The sequence below is a fragment of the Rhinatrema bivittatum genome, chromosome 13 (assembly GCF_901001135.1).
Source record: "Rhinatrema bivittatum chromosome 13, aRhiBiv1.1, whole genome shotgun sequence".
In the NCBI taxonomy this organism is placed as follows: Eukaryota; Metazoa; Chordata; class Amphibia; order Gymnophiona; family Rhinatrematidae; genus Rhinatrema; species Rhinatrema bivittatum.
The window spans coordinates 27,148,268-27,164,300 of record NC_042627.1 but is presented as its reverse complement, the minus strand read 5'-3'; the positions used below and the strand labels follow the sequence as shown (position 1 = coordinate 27,164,300).

Genomic DNA, 16,033 nt, shown 5'->3' with positions numbered 1-16,033 from the left:
TTTTAAAATCTACCCCTTAGTCGGCAATTCTTTGAACCAATGCATCAACAAAAATAACAATGTATATATATAATACATTATAATTCAGCTGTTCATCAGATTCTATTGAAAATAGAGTTCTTAGATTGTGCTGTGAGAAGGCTCTCATACATCTTTGAAAGCAAATGTTAAATTCAAGACCCATCTATTAAAAGCTGTATATTAAAATCAATGGCAGCTTTTCAAAAGTAGAAGTAAATGATTTTTCCCGTTGATAGCAGGGCTGAATTAGCCATGCTGTCATGGGATCTGTCAGTCAGGCCTGGGAGGTGGAGCTTTTTTAAGCAGAGGTTCGGTTTTTAGTCTCTGCGGCTGCGCGTGTGTTCCCGCGCAGGAAAGTACCAGATTCTCCTCAGTCTGTTCTTTCCGCGCGTAGGATCGCACGCGGAGCCTACTTCTCCTCAAGATTTTTCAAAGATGTCGAAGAATTCAGGCTTTAAGCCTTGTCGATGCAGCAAGGTAATGTCTGTCACAGATGGCCATGACCGATGTTACCGTTGCCTTGGAGCTGATCACAATCAGGGAGATTGTGAGTTTTGTGCTCGTATGTCCGTGAGGGCCCAGAGACAGCGGGCCTACAAGATGAGGGAACTAATCAGCCTATCAGAGCCATCGGAGGCTCATTCTTAGCCTGGACCCTCGACGGCACCAGCTCTCTCACAAAGAAGAGCAGCATCGTGGGATCCTCGTCCCTCCAGGCCTGGAGTTAAGGAGGTACCACGATGCTCGAGGCCATAGGATCAGGGCTCTGATCCGAGGGATTGGGATCGATCGGCCTTGTTAAAAAAGAAGGCGCTGTACGATCGGCCGCGTAAGGCGCAGACGACTCATACGGAGCCGGAACAGTCAACGCCGATATCTGCGCCGAAGACTCAATTGCAGGCCACAGCGCCGAAGATTTCGACGCACGCCACGGCACCGCAGAAGTCGGCGCATACGGCACCGAGGAAAGAATATATGACTGCATCGAGGAGCCCGACGCAGAGAGCACTAAGTCCTCCAAAACAAATCTCACATAGGGCTAATCACTCTAGCCAACCTGGGATAAAGCGACAGCATGAATCCCCAGACTTATCTCGTTCTACCTCTCACGATTCTACACCACATCGCTCAGATACTTCACGATCCTCCAGAGGATCCCGACCAAAACATAGGAGACGATCACATTCAAGAGAGAAGGCCCACATACGATCAGTATCGGGACATCACCATAAGTATGTCAGTCAGTCATTCACACCATAAGAACGTTGCACAAGAAGGCAGGGCATGGGATGTCAGTCCCTCTCCTTCCATCTCTTCTCAGGTTAAAGGTACTAAACCCTCGTCACATAGAGAAGTTATACAAGTTACGTCTTCTAATGTATCTACATCCTCAAGCACTTCTTCCAGTATTGTAGAGGAGGTGATACGAAAAACACACGGCATCCCAACTACTCTACCTCAACCAAACCCGGTGGAGCCTACACCATATCACTTACCGAAACACACGGGTCGTTCGGCAATGCCTCCTCAAACGAAAGAAGCATTTTGGCAACTGTCTCAATCTTTGGCAGGTTTCTATGAAACCCTGGAATCATCTTTCAAGATTACTAACAAACCATCTACAAGTTCCAGGGAACCGAGTGTTCACCTTTCTAGAGAACCATCTGTTGAACCTCCTTCATCACTGGTACCAGATCGACCAACTTCGCCAATTCCAAAACAGGACACACCAATAGATTCCATGTCCCCACAAACATCTCCATCATCTACAGGATTTCCTTCGGACCCACAGGAACAACCACAAGAACCATACTCCCCTCCAGAAGACCTCTCGTACCGAAAATTCTTAGAAAAGTTGGGTACTATCTTACACCTAGAGGTCCAAAAAGATACAAATCCTAGATCAGAGACCTTAGGTCTCCTCAAAATATTTTATGTCCCAGGAGAACCCACATCTGTACCACCGCAAGAGGTATTACATAAGTGTGTTACAAAAATCCTGGGAAACACCTCATTCCCTCATGGCAGTTTCAAGAAAGACTGACATCAAGTTTTGTATGCGGAAAACATCGCTGTACTCGATGCCACAGTTACCACATGCTTCAATTGTGGTAGAGTCTGCGATGCAGCGATTCAAAAAATAAAAAATGCATACTTCATATCCACTGACCAAAGATAACAGATGTTTGGATGAATTTGGGAGGAAAATGTATCCGAATGCAATGTTAAATGCCAGAATTATGCATCAATTTTATATGGTACAGTACCTTTACGAGTGCATTCAGGCCACAAAGGGGATGCTGTCCTCGACAGCAGACCTGACTCCACCACCGCTCCATGACATGGAGGAGTGCTCTCGACACCACCTGCGTTCAATTTACGAAGGATTCGAAACATCGTCTAGAGTGTTGGCAACAGCCATAGCAGCCGTAGGATGGCATGGCTACGATCTAGCACTTTTAGGGAGGACTTACATGAAAAGCTAGCGAACCTCCCGTGTACAGGAGACAACCTGTTCAGAGATCGTTTTCAAGAGACAGTGGGGAAAATTGAAGGACGAAGCTCTAGCAGTTCAATCCTTAACATCACAACCTACTTACTCAACACATGCCGTTATTTTGGATCTAATCGCCGTCAATCCTATACCCGTAGACCCTATAGGTCTTGCCAATCTTTCCGTCCACAGACGTATCCGTCTTAACAACAACATATCCCTCTTCAACGCAGGGGTAAACCACGGAATCAGAGACAGACAACTCAACAACCAGCAGCCACAGTGAAGTCAACCCCACCTTTTTAATAATACAGCCACCACCACAACAACTAACACCACCTGGCAGAATCCACTCTTGCTTACCAGCCTGGGAGAAGATAACATCCGATCAATGGGTTTTGGAAATAGTAGGTCAAGGTTACCGGCTTCAATTTACCACAAAACCCACATTACCTCATTTTCCCAATCTAAAGATTCTGAGATCTCAATTACAACTAGGGGAAGAAATTGCTCTCCTTCACAAACAAAAGGCCATTGCACTGATTTCCCCAACAACCCAGAACTCGGGGTTCTTCTCCCCATATTTCCTCATACCCAAGAAATCAGGTGGCCTTCGACCCATACTGGATCTTCGAGAGTTGAACAAATTCCTAACCAAAGAGAAATTCAAGATGGTATCCTTGAAATCAATCCTACCTCTGATTCAACCCAACGACTGGATGTGCTCCATCGATCTGAAGGATGCTTACACACACACACACATTCCAATCCACCCATCCTCTTGGCGTTACCTATGCTTTCGCTACAGGCATCAACATTACCAGTACAAGGTTCTCCCCTTTTGGACTATCGGCTGCATCCAGGTTTTTCACCAAATGCATGGTTGTGGTGGTGGCCCATCTCAGACAACAGGGTATGACAATATTTCCATATCTGGACGATTGGCTAATAATAGCCTCAACTCCGGACATCTTGATCGACCACCTCCGAGTGATCCAGGAACTAAGACTAGTGATCAATTTTCAGAAATCGCATCTAAAGCCAACACAAAAACTACAGTTTACAGGAGCATGCCTGGACACCACTCTCCACCGGGCATACCTCCCTCCCAACCGAGCGAATAATACAACTCCGTCAACTTCTCTATCTGTTGAACAACACTCAAAAACCTTCAGCGAGGCAAGTTCTAGTTGTCTTGGGTCACATGGCAGCAACCATTTTCACGGTTCCCAACACCAGACTACACATGAGACGTCTGCAGTGGGGATTAAAACGACAATGGAAACAACATTGACACAAAGGTTGTTAATGACATCTGAAATGAGGAAAGATATAACATGTAGGCTCCTACACTCCACCCTTTCCAAGGGAAAATTATTCAGTCCCCCCTCCTCACAATGCAGTCTTAACCACAGATGCGTCTCGCAAGGGATGGGGAGCACATCTCGAGATTTACGAAACGCAAGGGTTATGGACAATCTCAGAGCAGATCCTGCAGATAAATTTATTAGAACTCAGAGTGATTCGTAACGCACTCAAAGTGTTTCAAAACCACCTCAGAGGCCGCAGGGTAATGATCTATACGAACAAGGAGGGTCTGGTTCATGGACCCTGTGCAAGGAAACATTGATCATCTTCGAACATGCTCATCAACATTGCATACACTTGCAAGCGACTTACCTTCTGGGAGTGGCAAACACAAGAGCGGACAGGTTAAGTCTAATTTTTCATCCTCACGAGTGGGCTCTCAATGCAGAGATCGCACAAAACATCTTACAATGGGGAACACCTTCGATAGATCTCTTTGCAATGGAGACCAACGCTCAAGTTCCACAATTTTGCTCGATACATCCCAGCCCGACCAGAATCACTCAGGATGCCTTCTTCATCTCGTGGACGTCAGGCCTCCTGTATGCTTTTCCTCCCATTCCACTTATAACAAGGACATTTCAAAAGTGCATAGCAGACAAAGCTCAACTGATACTCATAGCCCCAGCCTGGCCCGGACAACCGTGGTACAGTTCCTTCTCCAGCTTTCTATCAAAGACCCAATTCGACTACTGAACCGTCCAGATCTCCTGGTCCAGGGTCAAGGGACGCTTCTACACCCACTATACTCATCTCTCCATTTGACAGCATGGAGGTTGAACGGCTCCTTTTAACAGAACAAGGAGTCTCCGATTCGACACAATTCATTTTGTTAGAATCCAGGAAACTTTCAACGAGAAGGAATTATAACTACAAATAGAGAAGTTACTCTACTTGGTGCATATCCAAGGGAGTACTACCATTGGATTGTTCACCAGAAATACTCATGGATTATCTTCATACACTGTACACAGCTGGGCTAGCCACATCTTCCATTAGAGTTCATCTCAGTGTCATAGGGGCATATCATAGACCGATAAATAATATCCCTATCTCCAATCACCTTCTACTCTCTCGTTTCATCAAGGGATTAACTCACCTTCGTCCTCCGATTTCTAAACTATCAGTTCCGTGGAATCTCAACATAGTTCTCGAACAACTTATGCTTTCCCCGTTCGAACCCATGGACTCAACACACACATGAAATACCTTACATGGAAAGTGGTATTCCTAGTAGCAGTAACATCAGCTCGACGAGTCAGTGAATTGCAAGCCTTAGTCCACTATAGTCCATATTTGCAATTTTATCATCAAAAGGTATTTCTCAGGACTCGCCCATTCTTCTTGCCAAAAGTGGTTTCTCAATTCCTTCTCAATCAATCAAACCATAGAACTACCAATCTTTTTTCCAAAACCTCACTCTAATGATAGAGAAAAATTACTACATACGCTGGATTGTAAAAGAGCATTAGCATACTACAAAGAGAGAACAAAGTCGGATTCCAGGACTTCTCAACTATTTGTCTCTTTCAGTCCGAAAGCACCTGGACTTCCAGTGACCAAGCGCACCATCTCTAGTTAGTTAGTACCGTGCATCCAATTTTGCTACGACAAACAAATTACCTCTCTCTTCTATTCCCAAAGCTCGTCAAGTCAGAGCAGTGGCGGCTTCCTTGGCACACCTCAGGAACGTACAACCCATAGATATTTGTAAGGCAGCTACATGGTCATCGCTCCATACTTTCACATCTCACTACTGCCTTGATCAACAAGCAACCACAGATGTGAAGATAGTGCAAGCAATCCTGCACTCTCTATCCTCCTGTCCACGGTGACTACCACACTACTAAAGATCACGTTCAACCATACATATCACAAATAACGTGATCGGGAGCTTGGGACTCCCATGACAGCATGGCTAATTCAGCCCTGCTATCAACGGGGGGAAAAAGCAAGTTTGCTTACTGTAAATGTTGTTTCTGTAGATAGCAGGATGAATTAGCCATGCTGACCCTCCCTGGCAGTCACCGTCTCTTCGACTCAACTACAGCTTAATCACAGACTGAGGAGAATCTGTTACTTTCCTGCGCGGGAACACACGCTCAGCCGTAGAGACTAAAAACCGAACCTCTGCTTAAAAAAGCTCCGCCTCCCGGATCTGATTGACAGATCCCATGACAGCATGGCTAATTCATCCTGCTATCTACGGAAACACCGTTTACGGTAAGCAAACTTGCTTTGCTTGTTGAAGATATGACTATTGCATTGGCTATCCCTTAACATTTTCAGCTCCCTAGGATGGTTTCTAGGGTAAATGGCAAGATTTGACCATTTTTGTGCTACTCTTTAGTGCTTTGTATGGTTATTAAAGCATCAGTACTACATCCTCGATCATGGAAATTAATCAGACTGCCATTAGAAAGTATACAGTATTTATATGTAATTCTTGCCTGTTTTTGGTGGTTCATTTGTATGGTTTTCTTGTGGTTTTAGTCTTTCTTGCTTTTTCTTGTTTGTTTTTTTTTTTTTTGAGAGACTCATCAGGACATGATTTTTTTTCCCCATAAAATCTGAGCACCCAGTTCTTTACTTTTTTTTTTTCTTGCTTTTTCCCACAGTTTGTTTACAGTTCCAGAAAACTGTGAATAATTAAATTCTGCACTTTACTCCAACTTCTTAGTGTTGTGAAAAATATATATTTTTGGAAAATCTTTCTCCTTGGGCATCCTTTGTATTATGGATCGATGTGAAAGGGGTGTTCTGTATTGAATGTCATGAGATGATGCCCAATAAATTCAAAGTGAAGAATATAAGGATAGCTAAATAGTAAATGTAGGGAAATTTGGTTTCTGCTAATTGTTTGTAGTTAACTATGGTGCAAGCATCTGTTTCAAGAAATAAAACTGGTTTAGGATGAATCAAGGAGAACAGGAAGAGAGGCAAGAAGCAGTCCAGCTTAAAAAATAAATGGTAGTGTTGCCTTAGAATTTAGATAAATTTCAGTATTCTTATTCATGTTGGCTCTTGGGCCTTGATTTCTTTAGTCTGTGTTGTCTACTCATTTATAGATTCTTTTTTTTTTCTTTCACTCCAGCTCAGCTTTCACAGCAGACAGTCATAGGAAAAGAAAGTTATTGGAAAACTCATCACTTACGAAGTTACTGAAAATAAATGTAAGTGAATATTGTGAGAGTGGTTAATTGAAAGTGAGCTGGAAATACCATGTGCATGATTTGGAGAGAATGTTTTTATGATCATGCTGAGTATTTTGTTTTTAATACCCAACAGTTTTCTCTTGATCTTTCTGAGCTGGTCTCTATTGGGTGAGTCTTCAGTTGCAACTGCCCAGGTTTTTCACTTATTTTTATGTCCCTGCCTCCCACTCAACTAAACTCAGCCATCTCAGAGACAATCCTCAGTTGGGGGCCACAATCTGCAGCTCCCTATGGAATCCAGCTAACACAGACCCTAAGCTGACTACCAGGTGTCGCTGAGTAATGACTAATTGTTCCCTCCATACCCCAGGGGCTGAGAGTGCTGCCTCCACAGCATCCTTGGTGCTGGCTGGTGCAGTGACCGCAAACCTGCCCAGGTCTCCCACATGACAGTACACAGTACTTACCAGTGAGCCAGAAGGCTGGACCTTCATGTTTATGTATTTGATATAAAAGCCCTCATTAGTTTTTCCAGTACAAGTACAGCATTACCTTGACCAGAAAAAAGGGAACACTTGAATCTAAGCCTTGATGTTGATTTAAATGTGGTCTAATATATTGAACTTTAACAGATTAATAAACCAATGTAATGTAGCAATGGGTATTTTAGATATAAACAATTAGTTATGTTAGAAACAACAAAATAGACCTACAAGTTGTAGCTTCCTTCCTGTGTGGCTAAAGTGTAATGAATTTTAACAAAAAACACACCTTTTTATCTTTGCTGCATGTGTGGTGTTTAAAGATTGTTTTTATGGTGCACTGAATGTTGCCAGTGAGCCATGATTGTGTGCTGGGGTTGTTTTTTTGTTTTTTTTTAAGTAATGAGGTAGTGTTTTGGATTTAAGATCTGCAGACTATTTATATTCAAGGCTTCAGGGAGACTCCTGATCTTTTCACGGGGTGAGGGAGTAATCTGAAGTAGTGTACTATTAATAATGAGTCTGAATGCATTGGAGATCTCCAGGTTATGAGACTAGTAACTAGGGAGTCAAAAATGTCTCCAGAAAAAACTTTATGCAGAAAACGCTGAGAAAGATCAGTCTAGTGCAACATTTGTATTAACTGAGTGCTATCTAAAGAATACAATAATTCACATACAATATTTATAAATGTAATCACACCCAGGCTCACTTAGAGTGGCTAATGTTAACTAGAACATAAGAACATGCCATACTGGATCAGACCAAAGGTCCATCAAGCCCAGCATCCTGTTTCCAACAGTGGCCAATCCAAGCCATAAGTACCTGGCAAGTACCTAAAAACTAAGTCTATTCCATGTTACCGTTGCTAGTAATAGCAGTGGCTATTTTCTAAGTCAACTTAATAGCAGGTAATGGACTTCTCCAAGAACTTATCCAATCCTTTTTTAAACACTGCTATACTAACTGCACTAACCACATCTTCTGGCAACAAATTCTAGAGTTTGTGTGTTGAGTAAAAAAGAACTTTTTCCGATTAGTTTTAAATGTGCCACATGCTAACTTCATGGAGTGCCCCCTAGTCTTTCTATTATCCGAAAGCGTAAATAATAGATTCACATCTACCTGTTCTAGACCTCTCATGATTTTAAACATCTCTATCATATCCCCCTTCAGCCGTCTCTTCTCCAAGCTGAAAGGTCCTAACCTCTTTATTCTTTCCTCAGAGGGGAGCTGTTCCATTCCCCTTATCATTTTGGTAGCCCTTCTCTGTGCCTTCTCCATCGCAACTATATCTTTATTGAGATGCGGTGACCAGAATTGTACACAATATTCAAGGCGCGGTCTCACCATGGAGCGATACAGAGGCATTATGACATTTTCCATTTTATTCACCATTCCCTTTCTAATAATTCCCAACATTCTGTTTGCTTTTTTGACTGCTGCAGCACACGGAACCGATTTCAATGTGTTATCCACTATGACACCTAGATCTCTTTCTTGGGTAGTAGCACCTAATATGGAACCTAACATTGTGTAACTATGGCATGGGTTATTTTTCCCTATATGCATCACCTTGCACTTATCCACATTAAATTTTGATGCCCAATTTTCCAGTCTCATGAGGTCTTCCTGCAATTTATCACAATCTGCTTGTGATTTAACTACTCTGAACAATTTTGTATCATCTAAAAATTTGATCGTCATATTTCTTTCCAGATCATTTATAAATATATTGAAGAGTAAGGGTCCCAATACAGATCCCTGAGGCACTCCACTGCCCACTCCCTTCCACTGAGAAAATTGTCCATTTAATCCTACTCTCTGTTTCCTGTCTTTTAGCCAGTTTGTTATTCACGAAAGGACATCACCACCTATCCCATGACTTTTTTTACTTTTTCCTAGAAGCCTCTCATGAGGAACTTTGTCAAATGCCTTCTGAAAATCCAAGTACACTACATCTACCGGTTCACCTTTATCCACGTGTTTATTAACTCCTTCAAAAAAGTGAAGCAGATTTGTGAGGCAAGACTTGCCTTGGGTAAAGCCATGCTGATTTTGTTCCATTAAACTATGTCTTTCTATATGTTCTGTGATTTTGATGTTTAAAACACTTTCCACTATTTTTCCTGGCACTGAAGTCAGGCTTAACCGGTCTATAGCTTCCCGGATTGCCCCTGAAGCCCCTTTTAAATATTGGGGTTATATTAGCTATCCTCCAGTCTTCAGGTGCAATGGATGATTTTAATGATTGGTTACAAATTTTTACTAATAGGTCTGAAATTTCAATTTTTAGTTCCTTCAGAACTCTGGGATGTATACCATCTGGTCCAGGTGATTTATTACTCTTCCGTTTGTCAATCAGGTCTACCACATCTTCTAGGTTCACCATGATTTGGTTCAGTCCATCTAAATCATTACCCTTGAAAACTTTCTCCAGTATGGTACCTCCCCAACATCCTCTTCAGTAAACACCGAAGCAAAGAAATCATTTAATCTTTCTGCGATGGCCTTATCTTCTCTAAATGCCCCTTTAACCCCTCAATCATCTAACGGTCCAACTGACTCCCTCACAGGCTTTCTGCTTTGGATATATTTTAAAAACGTTTTTACTGTGAATTTTTGCCTCTACAGCCAACTTCTTTTCAAATTCTCTCTTAGCCTGTCTTATCAATGTCTTACATTTAACTTGCCAATGTTTATGCATTATCCTATTTTCTTCTGTTGGATCTTTCTTCCAATTTTTGAATGAAGATCTTTTGGCTAAAATAACTTCTTTCACCTCCCCTTTTAACCATGCCGGTAATCGTTTTGCCTTCTTTCCACCTTTCTTAATGTGTGGAATACATCTGGATTGTGCTTCTAGTATGGTATTTTTTTAGCAATGACCATGCCTCTTGCACACTTTTTACTTTTGTAGCTGCTCCTTTCAGTTTTTTCTAAATATTTTTCTCATTTTATCAAAGTTTCCCTTTTGAAAGTTTAGCATGAGAGCCGTCGATTTGCTTACTGTCCCCCTTCCAGTCATTAATTCAAATTTGATCATATGATCACTATTGCCAAGCGGCCCCACCACCGTTACCTCTCACCAAATCCTGTGCTCCACTGAGAATTAGATCTAAAATTGCTCCCTCTCTCATCATTCCTGAACCAATTGCTCCATAAAGCTATCATTTTATTCCATCCAGGAACTGTCTCTCTAGCGTGTCCCGATGATACATTTACCCAGGCAATATTGGGGTAATTGAAGTCTCACACCAGAAAATAACAGCTAATCTTGATACACAACGAGCTACAATATCTCTCTAAGACATTATGAAATCCCAATTTTTTCTTCAATGTGCAATATTTCAATGTACAGTATTTCATGTATATTACTTTATATAGAGGACCTTCATAACACCCATAGGCATACAAGCAATTTTCGCTTCGTGTATTGCCACACCGGATCACATTTAATCATAGGTCCAAGTCCTTTATTGTTAACTTTTTCTTTAGTAATTTTTTTCTTTAGTTTCTTGAAATATTTCTTTAAAAATAAATGTGGAATGATACCTTCCTTATACGTTGCTCAGGGGTTACTTCTTTCAAGGGCACTGCCACGCCAGGGAGCTGTTTCGCTCAGAAGACAGTTAGTCCTTAGGTCCAGTCCATGAAATACTGTACATTGAAATATTGCACATTGAAGAAAAAATTGGGATTTCATAACGTCTTAGAGTGAGGTAATTGAAGTCTCCCATTATTACCGCACTACCAATTTGGTTAGCTTCCCTAATTTCTCTTAGCATTTCACTGTCCATCTCACCATCATGACCAGGTGGACGGTAGTATACTCCTACCACTATAGTCTTCCCCGACACACGAGGAATTTCTACCCATAAAGATTCAATTGTGCATTTAGTTTCATGCAGGATGTTTATCCTGTTGGACTCTGCCATCCCGGACATAAAGCGCCACACCTCCTCCCGAGTGCTTCTCTCTGTCATTGCGATATAATTTGTACCCCGGTATAGCACTGTCCCATTGGTTGTCCTCCTTCCACCATGTCTCTGAGATGCCAATTAAGTCTATGACGTCATTCACTGCTATACATTCTAATTCTCCCCTAACTACTTTGGTTTTCAGGGTATCTACAATGAATAATGTGGGTTTAAAAGAGATTTGGACAAGTTCCTGGAGGAAAAGTCTATAAAATATTAACAGGCCGATACAGTAAAAATCACGGGAGAGCGGGTGCGTGCACAGGCCACTCTCTCTCTGTGCGCGCGATTCAGAAAAAAAAGTTATTCAAATTAGGGCCCGCGGTAAAAAAAAAAGGCGCTAGGGACACTAGCGCATCCCTAGCGCCTCTTTTTTGACAGGAGTGGCGGCTGTCAGCGAGTTTGACAGCCGACGCTCAATTTTGCCGGCGTGAGTTCTCAAACCCGCTGACAGCCACGGGTTCGGAAACCGGACGCCGGCAAAATTTGAGCGTCCGGTTTTCAACCTGCGAGCTGTGGGCCGATTTTTAAATTTTTTAAATTGTTTTTAACTTTTGGGACCTCCGACTTAATATCTCCATGATATTAAGTCGGTGGGTGCACAGAAAAGCAGTTTTTAACGCCGGCAGAAATTAACGCCTACCTTTTGGGTAGGCGCTAATTTCTGAAAGTAAAATGTGCAGCAAAGCCGCACATTTTGCTTTCTGTATCGCGCGAGAATGACTGGCCATCAACATGCATTTGCATGTTGCGGGCGCTATTAGTTTCGGGGGGTTGGACGCACGTTTTTGACGCGCTATTGCCCCTTACTGAATAAGGGGTAAAGCTAGCACATCCAACACGCGTCCAAACGTGGGTGGAGCACACTACTGTATTGGCCTGAAAGTCGGGTAGACTAGGGAAAGCCAGTGTTGTCTCTGAGTGAGTAATGAGAAATAGATCTACTTTTTTAGAATATGCTGGATACTTGAGACCTGGGGTGGCTATTGTTGGAGACAGGATACCGGGTTCAATGGACCTTGGTCTGACCGAGCATGGCATTTCTTATGTTCTTAATATATATGAGAGAGATTTGCATGTTCTGCCTCCTTTGCATGTATATCTAGCTCATTTTTTATAGTCTTAATTATTTTTGGATTATTTCTGTAATTATTTTTTCATGATGAGAATGTATTGTGTAGATCAATGAAACAGTGTTACTTTAATGCATTTTGATTTGTAGTTTTTTAGACAGCAGAATGTGAAAAATGTACAGGGTTGTGAAGACTTTTACAAGGCTTTGTTTTTAAAAGTTTTGTCCCCTGTTTTACTGTATTAGCTAATTTTTCTTCAGTTTGCATCTTTGCTGTCCAGACAGTTTTTCCAGTATTGTCGCCGGTCTTCTATTTCTGAGATCTCTTGTATAAATACTATTTTTTTTTTCCCCTCACTTTTTTCAGCTATCTTTTTAGAAAACCATAGCAGCCTTATTTTCCTCTTACCTATGTTTCTTTAAACTTTAACAAAAAGGTTAATTGCCCTTACTGTATCCTTAGTTTTGACCTTCTGCTCTTCCAATACCCCTCAATTTTCCCATCCAGCTACTCTGAGGAACTCCCCTATTTTAATAAAGTTAGTTTTCTTGATGTCTAGGACCCTTGCCTTTGAATAAACCTTCACTGCCTGTGTTCCAATACTGAAGCACACCATCTGGTGATCACCCGCTATGACATCAGGAGCACTCCCCATTTGAAAGCTCCAGGTCCAGTATTGCCCCCTTCCATATCGCTTCCATCACCAATTGATGGAATAGTACTTATTGCATTTAGATGACTTCATAGATAGGATGTCCAATCAACATCTAGCAGATTGAAATAGCCTAATGATAGCACCTAATCTTTCATACTAATTTTGTAAATATCCTCCCAAGAAAATCTATTTGTTTCTTCTGCTTGCTGTGGAGGTCTGTATATCACACCAATATAATATGGATGTTCCATTCCTTCTTTTCAGAGTAAACCATAGTGCTGCCTTCTTATCTCATAAGACCTGCAGTTCTCTCGCTTTAATGTGTTTGTGTGTGTGTATAATTTTATATAATAGCATCACTCTTCGTCCTCATATTTTGTCCTTCCTGAATGGATTGTAGTGCAGTATAACTGTAGTCCAGTTGTTTTCCATGTACTATTTCTCTGTGGCAGCCATTTTAACCACTTTTCCATGGCTGCCTCTAGATCTGGGATTTTTATTTCCTATACTAAGAGCATTAGTGTACATAGCATTCCATAAGTTCTTTTTTCCCCATTTCTCTGTAAGTGTTTAAAGATTCACTTATCTAAGTATTTATACTTACCTTTAGGGCTTTATTCATCCATCCCAGATTATTCTAGTTTAAAGCTCTCCTCAATTCACTCTGTTCTGGAAGATGCTGAGCCCTTTCTTTGATGGATGGACCCAGTCTCTGCTTAGCAATCTTTGACTCATCATGCCATGGTCCAGGATGCTGAAACACATTCGTCAGTACTAACTATACAAAGAAGAATACCACCTGTGCTTCCTTCTGCTTTACTCTCTCTCCCAAAGCCGTGAAATCACTTTTGATATGCTCTGTGCAGTGTTTAGCAATATCATTCATGCTAACATGGATGAGCAGCATCAGATAGTAGTCAGCAGGCTTGCAGATTTTCGGCAGTCTCTTCATAATGTCTCAGATTTTGGCACTTGGCAGATAACACTTCCCAGGACAGCATGTCTGGTCTGCAGATAGATGCCTCCTTGCCCTCAGAAGCGAGTCACCAACCACTACTCTCCACCTTGTAGCTGCAGTGGCTGTTGAGCCTGCAACTTTGGAATTTACAAGTTGGTTTCTCTTTCTGTACATCCAGGGCTGCATATTGGTTCTTCAACTCAAGGGAAATCTAATTTGGGGTGTAGGGTTTAGTGGCTGTAATAAGCTGGGTCCAGTTGTCATCTTGTGGTCCACTTTCACCTTCCTCTCTGCTTGAATTTTCCATCTTTGATACTACTTTTAAGCATTTCATCGATATAGCCCTTATTCTCCCAGATGATTTTGAGTCTTGCCACCTGTTTCTTGAGGGATTCAACCTGCAGACATCACATTTGAGAGTTAATCCCCTTCCTGCCTTCCCAGGAGATGTTGCAAAAATAAAAGTTAAATAAAAATAAAGCCTATGTATGTATATAGCTATCTATGTAGCTCTGTATCTATATATGTATAATACCTTTTTCTTGGACTAACCATATATTTCTTGATTAGCTTTTGAGAACAAATACTCTTCAGGTCAGAATTCAAATGAGCACAAGATGTATTAGCAGAAAATGTAAAGTAATGTGGCTGTCATAAGTGAATCATAAGATATTCTAATGACAATGGGAAGGGGTGAGCGGGTTTGGATAATCAGAAGGCAACAGGTCTTTGAGTCTTTTTTTTTTTTTTTTTTGCCAGTTCCAAAGTGTCAGATCATTTTGACTTCAAAAGTGTTTTATGAATTGTGTTAAGTTTTTTCTTATGATTATCCTAATCCATAAGATCATTGATGCAGTGGCCTGGTTACAAAAAGTGCTCCCCCATGGAGATGTCAGCCTTGACAAAGGAGGCTGTCTGATAATTATGGACACAAGCAAATATATAGAAGGGCGCACAGACAGCTCTCAAACAACGCATACCACAGAAATCTGATTGAGATACCTACAAAGGAATACACTAAACAATTGAAAAGTCTTAACACATTTCTAAAACAAGTATAGACTGAACTGAAAAACATACCAGCCCAGCCTTCTGTTGGCACTGTCTACATGCTACCCCAAGTGCATAAAACTGTGGCAGACCAGTCAAATCCAGAGGAAATATCTGGACATAGAGGGAATTCTCAAACCTTGGCGCACACCACAGACAGCTTCCAACAAGACACCAGAGACTTTCTGAACATGTTAAACAGCATTGAACAGTTACCACCTAACTCCCTCCTAGTGACTCTGGTTGTAGAATCTCACCATCTAGCAACATTCCCCATGCAAACAGCACAACTGCATGTGATAAGTTTTTTTGTTTTGTTTTGTTTTTTTTGTTTAGTCTTTTTTTTTTTTTTTTTTTTAAGATATCTACCCTAGACCACCTGTACACACAAGAAACTATTAGAAAGGTGGTCAAATTCATTCTGGCACACAACTATTTCAGCTTTAATAATGACATCTATCTACAATTCATGGCCACCAGGATGGCATTGCAATATGCCAAGCTTTTTCAGGCAAACAGTTTTGAATAACCATCAGACTAGACCTTTCAGATATTACTGGGATATTGATGACATTTTTAAAATTTGAAAAAGGAAGAAAAGAGACTCAATTTTACGATTCCTGTAATGCCTTCCATCCTTTAATCAGATTCTAAACGGACTAGTGTACAAAAAGTTAACCTTTTGAATACCACAGTTTCTATTAATAATGGCTATCTACAAGCATCTGTATGCAGGAAAGTGACTAATAGATGTACCTGCATTCACAGTTCCAGGTTCCATCCTTCACATACAAAAA

At 41.4% G+C, this 16,033-nt stretch overlaps 1 protein-coding gene across 1 annotated transcript in view; it reads left to right on the top strand.

The window, feature by feature from the left end:
• The window catches only part of USP3 (ubiquitin specific peptidase 3), a 122,326-nt gene that overhangs the window by 51,408 nt on the left and 54,885 nt on the right, over window positions 1-16,033 (top strand). The window contains exon 5 of the mRNA XM_029575775.1: window positions 6,978-7,056. Coding sequence (XP_029431635.1) covers window positions 6,978-7,056 — 79 coding nt within the window. The remainder of the gene's footprint in view (window positions 1-6,977; window positions 7,057-16,033) is intronic.